Source organism: Macrobrachium nipponense, chromosome 6 (assembly GCF_015104395.2).
Source record: "Macrobrachium nipponense isolate FS-2020 chromosome 6, ASM1510439v2, whole genome shotgun sequence".
In the NCBI taxonomy this organism is placed as follows: domain Eukaryota; kingdom Metazoa; phylum Arthropoda; class Malacostraca; order Decapoda; family Palaemonidae; genus Macrobrachium; species Macrobrachium nipponense.
The window spans coordinates 124,111,576-124,121,262 of NC_061108.1; the positions used below are offsets into that span (position 1 = coordinate 124,111,576).

Below are 9,687 nucleotides of genomic sequence, written 5' to 3' on the forward strand. Positions count from 1 at the left end.
CTCCAGGCATTGCACGTGGGACCCACGGTGACTACTGCAGGGTAGGCACTAGGGTCACCTGCATTGTTCGCCGTCATTCTTGTCTTTCCGCCACAAAGTACGGGGGCCCCCTAACTGTGCTGTAGCATACGGGGAAACCAATTCGCACATTTACAACCCTGTATGACATGGCTACACTGTAGCATGGTATAAAAGGTCAGGTCAGTGCCCCGAGACCACCAGTTTCCTCCAAGTACTCTCCACAACGCCCTTCAAGATGCCGAACCTCCTAAAACGACCAAGGAAGGGACCATCAACGTCACATCTTCTTGCAGGACCTTCTTTCGTCCTGGAGAATGTTATCTTCCACCTACGGGAGTCGGAGTTGGATGAGGCACAGAGTGATGACAGTGACACGGAAGATGACTGACGAACAGGGAGAAGTGGATATTGAACATATTCTACTTCCTCAAGCCCCACATTGTCTGTCAGAAGAAGCCCAAGATGTTGGGACTACCAATGGTATGTATATTATAATGTCTGACTTAATTTTTTTTTTATTTGTTGAAAATATACAATGTTTTACAGTACATGCAGGATTCTACCAAAGTGAATTTACAACCTGGATTTTCAGAATGCAATATTTTTACATTCTCTCATACATGTTCCATCACTTTACAGTTTGTTCTGTTTACAGGCCGGCCATTTTGTACCCTACAGCCCCACAACGGTGGGCGTGGTAACGACGTGAAGTTGACGTACATAGAACATTACACTATTGGTGTAAGTTCCAGGTAGACGTCCGACCTTGCTTTCTTTGCCCGTACATTTGCAGCACAATTTATGGTGCTGGGTTTACGTCCGTTAGCCCGTGTCCTGTTTACCAGCTGTTCAAGGTCATTTCACCGCGATGATGCCCACGATCCACATACGTGGGCATACGCCGTCGTGATATGTGAATGTGTGACCCCAGCCTAAGTCCCAAGCACTTTAGGTTTAAAAAAGACAGAGAGCTAAGGCTCCTGAAAGGCCCCCATACACTGAACGATTGTCTGAATGACTGTCTATATCGTTCACAAAAACACTTGTATGGGCTTGTCTGAATGCAAAAGTGGGCGGAGCTTCGTGTCTGAACGATCTCAGTGGAATATGTCATGACCAGGTTGCTGGCTTGTGACTTAAGTCTTGTCATGCACAGATCGTTCAATGTATGGGTTTGTCTGCCAATATAACGCCATCACGTGTGTCTCTTCTGGAGACGATGCCGTGTTTTGTCGAGGCAAAATCTTTGTTCAGACTGAAATCGGTGCGGAGATCATTCATACTGTATGAATAGTGTGTCTGGGTTGATAACGACAATCGTTCAGACAGTCATTCAGACAATCCTTCAGTGTATGGGGGCCTTAAGAGTTGCTAAAATTTAAGAGACACTTTACTCATTTAGAAGTGAATAAAACCACCCTAGTCACAGTATTTGGAGGAAGACTCTTCTGTCGTAGGTCAACGCACCTTGTCATAATTATGTCACAACAAATGTAACTTAAGTCTAGTATTGTTTACCTTCTCTGTGGTGGCTGCAGCCACGCGATGTAGCTGGGCGGCTGTGAACAGGAAGTCGAGAACGTTGCCCATGGTGACTGTGCTCATGTTCATGGGCAAAGTGCAGCCGCTAGTGACACTCCCAGACGACTTCGGCCCGTTACCTGAAACCGCCCACGCCATGCCTATCCCATTCTTGAGGGTGCCTGATGTTGCTGAGCTGTTGCTGAAAGTTGAGTTGCTTGTGGTTGTACTTGGTGTCCCGGGAGACGACGAGGAAGCCCCAGGGGAATTGGCGTTGTCGGCGACCATCTTTGTTCGGATGAGAACTCTGAAAGAAATGTCGGTTGTAGAGATACTTTTCTTCCATTTAACCTTGGCATTTAAATAACTGTCGATAGGGAGTTCAAAAGCAGGTATCCCAGGGATGCGGGTGATGGAAAAATAGTTTAAAATGTATCTTAAGTTTAAGATACATCTTAAGATGAGGTAATTTACTCGAGTAAATCTATTTATCCAGTGTAACATGAGAACCTTTCAGTTACGAAAATGCTTCACTGAGAATATCGGGAGCAGTTGATAATTGCCGGAGAATTTACACCGAACTAATTTGAGAAATACGCAACAAAAAGAGGAAGAGAGAGTATTTAAAAATGTATCCAATTATAATCAGACATTCTGTAGCGCTGGCATATTCATAAATATTTTTAATAATTCCAATAAGATAACAAGAGAATTTGCTCGCCACCAAGCACTATATGAATTCAGAATTCCAAAATGTTCTCTAAACAGATGCTCCTCCATAATATCTATAAAGTGTTTTGTATAGAAATAGTCCAAGCTACACATTTCAGTTCTGTGATGTCATATTATATTATTACTTACAGGTATATGACCAAGGTGTAAACTAAGTTAAGCATTCAGAGATCGTCATGATAGTAGATAGTATATCATCAGTAACTGAAGATAGAAAATTAATGTATCTAGCATTGCCAAGTCCATTTCATCAAAACTCTCTCTCTCTCCTAGGCAAACAAATGGAAGGCCAGTATGGGGCCATGCCAAATATAGCGATACTGTTTTCCTGATACAGCTTTATAACAGCTTTGAAGATGAAATTGCAGAACACGATTAATAATGAAGTAGGTGACAAATGAGGAGGAGAGCTTTCATACATAATTATGCTTATCTGCAAATATAAGGCCTAAAGGGTCAGTCTTAGAGAAATATATATATTATATATATATATATATATATATATATATATAATCCATAAAGGGTCAGTCTTATATATAATTATAGGCCTAAAGGGTCAGTCTATATATAATATATATATATATATATATATATATAATCTCTAAGACTGACCCTTTAGCCTTACATTTGCAGATAAGCATAATCATGTATGAAAGTTCTCCTCGTCATTTGTCACCTACTTCATTATTAATCGTGTTCTGCAATTTCATCTCAAAGCTGTTATAAAAACTGTGTCAGGAAAACAGTATCGCTATATTTGGCATGGCCCCATACTGGCCTTCCATTTGTTTGCCTAGGAGCTTTGATTGGCAAACTTCACGTCTTGAAAAATTGACAGGTTCATTACCTTATATATATATATATATATATATATATATATATATATATATATATATATATATATATTATATATAAGGTAATGAACCTGTCAATTTATAAGCTCCTTACCTCTAAAGAGCTTTGTTCCACCTAGCATATGAAACATCCGCCCAAATCTACGAACTGCTATCTTCTGCTGAGATTATTACTCATACAGGAAGCTAAGTAATTGTTGCACTAGATAACACTTCGTCAGAATCCATTACGAATTCAGTTTTTATCCAGCTGCTACGAGAAACTCACACTTATTTACAAACGTTGCCATGGTAACCATCTGGCTACGCTGTGCCTGTTTTCTATATTCGTAGTTTCCTACTCAAAGAAAACGTATACTACTTTTATGCACAACTTCTTTCAACAGTACATTTTGTTTATTTCTTGTGGCGATGTACTTGACATGAACAAATTAAATTTGTTATGGACCGGAATGGCCCAAAAGGGATGTTGCTAATATCCTTAATCTATTTTGGAGATTGAAGACATACGAATCATCTTGAGGTTGTGGAATGGACTATATACTGAACTTTTGTATACCCTGACTGTTAAACAGCACAGTTAACCGGCTTTACATTCATAACGTAAGTGGCATTTTAACTTAAAATTTGACATAAAAAAAACCACCCGTGGAAGAATATCGTACATCTTAGCCTGCGTATGGTGGTACAATTGCAACTACCTGCATACTCAACATATGGCACAACCTTCGTAATATTTACCATACCAATTCATGGTGCTTTGTTGCTACAGCAGTGTAGAAATACAAAAGGACAGTATCAAGAGTTATGGCAACATGCTCAAGCACTACAACAAGTGCATATCTCTTACAGGGGAGAAATATTACTTTCTTTTCCCTTTCTCGCGTCACTAATAGTTTATTTTGCGTTTACTTAACTAGCGCACTACTTAAACTTATATGATATCAATCTAGACTGAGTTAGCCTTGCGTCGCACGGGCTCTGTTTTTCAGCAGCCCGTAAGACACAAGCTTGCACACTCGATCAAAGACAATCTCAGCTTTGATTGAAAAAATTCACGTCTTGAAAAAATGAAAACAAATTCGTATTTCCAGTGCCCCACTTAGGAAGGGTATTGCCATTAACTTTAAAGGTCATTACAGTCGTCTATTTCTGTTTAAGCCTTTGAAATGATACAGGGAATTGTCAGAAGAAGACTAACATAAAGTAATTCTGACTAATTTGGAATAAGACTTTTTTTAATTTAATTTCTTTTTTTTACAAAACAATGACAAAAGGAATAAAAATTTAAATATCTGCCAAATCAGTAGAGACATAAGCTCTAGCATTTGCATAACCAAGATTACCATCCTTATAGGCTTTTTTTTTTCATGGCATAATGATTCGATAACTTTGACCACATAGAAATTACTCTCATTTTTTCTGATTACCTTGTAATAAGAATCAGTATTAAACGATATAACATCTTGCCAATTAAGTTGTTTGAGGGCATAGGTCCATCTTAAGGTACCAAATCGTCGGAAATTTTCCCTCCGACTGGGATTGGTTCTGCCCATAGATGGCACTATAGGTCTTTGATAGCCTGGCCTTAAGGGCTCAATCAACAGACATCTAAGCCAAAGGCTGGTAAGATCAGGTTTTTTTTATTTCTTTTTACACTTTCATAACAAAAAGGAACTATTAAAAGTTAACAAATATGCGAAGTGAAAGGCGAACTCGCACCAACTGGCATCTTATAAATGAAATCAATTCTTGAAATATAATCATGGACCACGAGGCCCCAGCAATGCACATAAAGGCAATGAGAAAATTCTTACAAAAAAAATCTCGAAATTCTGTTGACATTGGCCTAAAAAAATTTGCAATTTTACATGAATCTTACTCTGAATCATCAGACTACATACCGACTGAAAATCAACTAAGCCAAACCTCGGTCGAACACTTCACAAGAGCTCTCTACAACAAAACAGGCTCTTGGCTGAGAGAGAGAGAGAGAGAGAGAGAGAGAGAGAGAGAGAGAGAGAGAGAGAGAGTCTACCTCTATTCTACGTGCAAAATATGCAAATTTGGTAAAAGTGGATAATTTCCAGATAAATAGGTCTACAGGATCATTCTGCATTCTACTGTTAGACACAACATGATATCAAAAACCAACAACAGTACCTAGTTATGAATCCCTCAAGTCTCCAACCAGGGAAAGAATACGCAAAGAAAATGTTGAGAAAAAGCAAGAAATAAGACACATGAAGAGGAAACGCTAGAGGAAGAGGAAGCAATTAAGTCATTGCTCGCCATTTTCGTTTCATTAACCTACAAACCTTCTTTTACAACTTTCCCGATCCGCTGTTCAGTCATAGGGTGGGTGCTCTGCAACGGCTCATCTTGTTTCCCATCTCGTACGTCATTAGTCAGCCACCTCGACTTTCATCTTTACTCTTTACTTCTTCCTGTCAAACTTCTGCTGTTTTAGGTCTATAGTGAGCTGGGAAAAGCGTCTTTGTTTTGATTATTTTAGCCTTTGTGCTTACCATCATGAATGATCAATTCTTTTCGTAATACTAATCAATCGTTTCAACTTCATTTCCTAATATCTTCTGGGATTTTGCGTTCTCAATCTCTTTGTTTACCACCTTGTCATTCCATACCTCCCAGGGTGAGGTTTCAACAAGTCTTCCCAGTGACGCCCCGCCTTTCACCGTCCCAAATCAGCCCTCTGACCCCATGACCTGCTGCCGCCGGAGCTTTACTCTCATTCTCTTCCACTTCCCGACTTATATTTGTTTTGTGTGGCAGATACCCATTGAGTCTTTTCTTTCCAATTGTTAAGCAAGCTAAAACTCAACTGTTTCTCCTTTATATCCGAGTCTTCCGAGAAGAAGACTGAAAGAGATTATATTTATCACTTGATACTTAAAGGAATTCTAGGAGATCGCAGTTTCCATCTGTTTACACTCGACCTTAATTCCACGTTGACAACACAGAAGGGAAAACTGTGAGATGCCGTTGATAGAAAGACCTTTAGATACCATTGCGAGTCAGTGAACGCGAGGTACGTGTAGTGGCACGTTCAGCTGTCATTGATAACTCCAGAAGTGTATGTGAATAGGTAATCTTTTCTGTGAAATATTCGTATATATGAATTTAAATATTTTAAGATTATTTATCAGTGACAAATCCTAACAGGGGATTGCGTTACCTGTAGTTAACTGAAAATTAACTGAATTGGAAACGCTTTCAAAGACTGCATTCTGGACAGTTCCCGTACATTGAGACAAAATGAAAACGGAACAAACGACAATAATACCAATCCTAACACTATTACTGGCACAGAATAGGCCATCGGTGGCACAATTCGTGCCGGGATTCCTAGTGGAATCTGGCACTGACTTGCAAGAATGGCCGAGAAACCTCTCGTCTTTATTCCCGGAGAATCCCTCGCCCGAAGAACAGCAGGTATGTCTGTGGGTAGTTATGGGTATATCTGTGAGTTTGTGCGTCTGTGTGTGAATGTATGAGAATGAATGTGTCCAGTGATGAAAGGAGTTATCCATTCACCCTTGAGATGTCTATTCTGTTAGGCATAATGTTTCTGAATTAGATAGAGTCTCATTTACTAGGTTCAGAATTGCATCTCACTCTCTGGCCGTGGAAGTAGGTAGGTGGAGTAGGAGTGGGAGAGGCCGTCTGCCTTCGGAGGAGCGGTTGCGTACCTGTGGGGCCATTCAAACAGAAGTACATATAACACAAATATGCTCAAGGACACAACATATCAGAGATACCTATAATTTATCTAACATGAGGGATATATTTTCAAATCGGCGAACCCTGGCAGAGCAATGTAAGATTATTAGCTTAATCCTTTATGAGTGTTTATGAATATTTGTGAGGTGGAAAAAAAAGAAAAAAAATGAGAATAAAAATAGCTTTTTGGAGTATGATTTTTGTATATAAATGTCAAATTTTGTCCTTAATTTTGTTTGCCATATGATAACTCTTAGTTTTTGTTTTATTGTTGTATAAGATAGAAACCTGTTACTCTTACTTTTGTGTATATAATATTTTGTATTGCCAAGTGTAGTGTTTTGCCTTTTGTTGGACCAAATGTAGATAATTACTGTAAATGTGAGCTATGTATAATTGTTGTGGTCAATAAAATATCTATCTATCTATCTGGACCTTTATAAAGGACACATTCACGACTAAAATCTCTCCTAGTTCCATTAATAAATCAAGCCGTTTTTCTGCAGATATACTGGAAAAGCCATAGAAAGAACTTTGTAGTATATGTATATAGTTCAAAGACTGATGTCTTTGTAACGATAAGCTTGATTATCAACTTCAGTACATGAAGGAGGATAAATCAAATGCCGAATAGCTCGCAAGTGTTCAGACCATAATTAGTTTCTTAAGGGGACATTGAAATCAAATCAGCTCAGAGAATCAGAAACTAGAATTAGAATTTTATCGATGAAAAAAAGGAATAACACAGACAAAATTATAGTTATGACCTTATTCGGTAAAATAATCTTCCAGAGAAAAATGGATATGTTTACATTACTTTTTATTCGTTAAGATCCCGAATACTAATTTAACCAGGTGTTCAGTTTCAGAGTAGTTCTTCTTCTCTCTGAAAACAGGACTACTACGCCAACGCAGTCGCTAGTCTGGTCGGCGCAGGGACAATCGCAGCGCCTCTCCCTGATCACAATCCCGTGGAGGACGCGCTCAAGGGGCAGGTGAAGCCCAACGACCTCCATTCCCCAGAATACCCAGGCCAAGGGGTTTATCCAAACGGCACGGCGATCCCGAGAGAGGAAGCAGTGAACCTACACTCCGGTAAGTGGGGGATAAGACTAAAAAATTTTCCACCTGTAAAATGTTTTTTTATCGTCGATTTTTTTAGTACTATGTCATCTTGAAATATCAGGAAACTGAAAACATGGAAATATTAATCATGTAAGAGGTTTCATATATAAATACATCAATATTCAACTGGTAACATTACTCTAAATGCCCCCATACACAACGATTATCTGGACGACTGTCTATATCGCTCGCAAAAACATTGTGTATGGGCTTGTCTGAATGCAAAAGTGGGCGGAGCTTCGTGTCTGAACGATCTCAAAGGGAATCTGTCACGACCAGGTTGCTGGCTTGCGATATAAGCCTGTCATACACAGATCGTTCAATGTATATATGTGTTTGTCTGCCGATATAACGCTATCGCGCGCGTCTCTTCTAGAGACAAAATCTTTGTTCAGACTGAAATCGGTGAGGAGATCGTTCATACTGTATGAATAGTGTGTGTGTGGGTCGATAACGACAATCGTCCGGTGTATGGGGGCTTAACACCAGTTAATTATTATGAGCAGTAGACAAAACGAAACGGTTTCAAACTGAAAGCTTCCTTTCCAGATCCCGGTGGGGAAGATGAATGCAGATTTGTGGCGTTTTCTGTGGCTCGCGCCCACTACAAGCACAGGAAAGCTGGCACTGAAGGCGTCCAAGTTCTCTTTGATAAGGTAATGTGAGACCAAGTATGGTGTTATTTTTCAATGGATTGTTTCACAGTAAACACTTGATCATTCTCTTTCTTGTGAAATCCCCGCAATTGTTCTCCTGATATTTTTTTCTTGTTTACTCTTTTAGTGAAATTCTACCGTACTCCTTCCCATGTATACCAAAATTCTTACATTCACATATATCATCCTTCAGTCATCACCTTTCTAAAGCTCCCCACTTGTATCTTTTCAACTCATTTTGAGTCCTTCGTCTCTGAGTAAATTAGCATTTTTTTTTTACTTCAGCAAGAAAGTAAATATATAGATCAAAGTATTTAGATGTAGCAATAATAAAAAAAAAATATCTTCCCATCGTATTACACCATTTTACTTCTCATTATTCAGTATGAAAAATATTCCCGAAGCATTTCATGAATTTATGAGTAGTAGCGAATCTAAAAAAGAATTATGCAATGCAGTTTGGGAAACGAGGTGTCTTTAGCACGGTTTATGATCTTCCTTCTTATGCCCGACAGGTTCTAACCAGCGTAGGTCCCGGATTTAATCACACCGGAGGCTACTTCCGTTGTGAATGCCCAGGGTACTACTTGTTCTCGATTCATGGGGTTTCACCACTCCAAGGACGCGCCAGGTTAGTTGTGTTACTGTTGCTTCAGTTGTTGTGTGCTTACATAATTGTCAAGAGTAGAAGTTTTTTTTTTTTCCACATGGAAACGAGAGCGAAAGAATGACATGGTAGTTATCAGGCCACCCTCCACAACCCCTCCCCCAACAAGAAAATGGTAGAAGTGGAGAGAGAGAGAGAGAGAGAGAGAGAGAGAGAGAGAGAGAGAGAGAGAGAGAGAGAGAGAGAGAGAGAGCCTTTAAAATTGATCTTTTAACTGGACTCTTTCAAGAGAGCATATGGATTCTGAAGATAAGCAGTGCGAACACAATAATGGTAGATCAACTGTTAGTGTACAGGAAGGTAAAAATACAGGCTAAAAGACGCGATTAACAGAGGATATGTAAACTGTAAACACGAAACCGATCTAGAA

General features: G+C 39.3%; 2 protein-coding genes across 8 annotated transcripts in view; one reads left to right on the plus strand and one right to left on the minus strand.

Moving 5' to 3' along the window:
- LOC135216123 (SANT and BTB domain regulator of class switch recombination-like) overlaps positions 1-9,687 on the minus strand; it is a 93,655-nt gene that overhangs the window by 21,331 nt on the left and 62,637 nt on the right. For 6 of the 7 annotated variants that reach the window (XM_064251188.1, XM_064251182.1, XM_064251184.1 and 3 more), the window contains exon 2: positions 1,540-1,849. In XM_064251188.1, the coding sequence (XP_064107258.1) occupies positions 1,540-1,849 (310 nt within the window). Of the gene's footprint in view, positions 1-1,539; positions 1,850-3,222; positions 3,380-9,687 lie in introns of those variants that run through there. The other variant, XM_064251187.1, reaches the window with a different exon arrangement.
- The window catches only part of LOC135216125 (complement C1q subcomponent subunit A-like), a 6,930-nt gene continuing 3,383 nt past the window's right edge, over positions 6,141-9,687 (plus strand). Inside the window, exons 1-4 of the mRNA XM_064251189.1 lie at positions 6,141-6,581; positions 7,766-7,964; positions 8,544-8,650; positions 9,166-9,281. Of these exons, the coding sequence (XP_064107259.1) occupies positions 6,405-6,581; positions 7,766-7,964; positions 8,544-8,650; positions 9,166-9,281 (599 nt within the window). The 5' untranslated portion in view covers positions 6,141-6,404. The remainder of the gene's footprint in view (positions 6,582-7,765; positions 7,965-8,543; positions 8,651-9,165; positions 9,282-9,687) is intronic.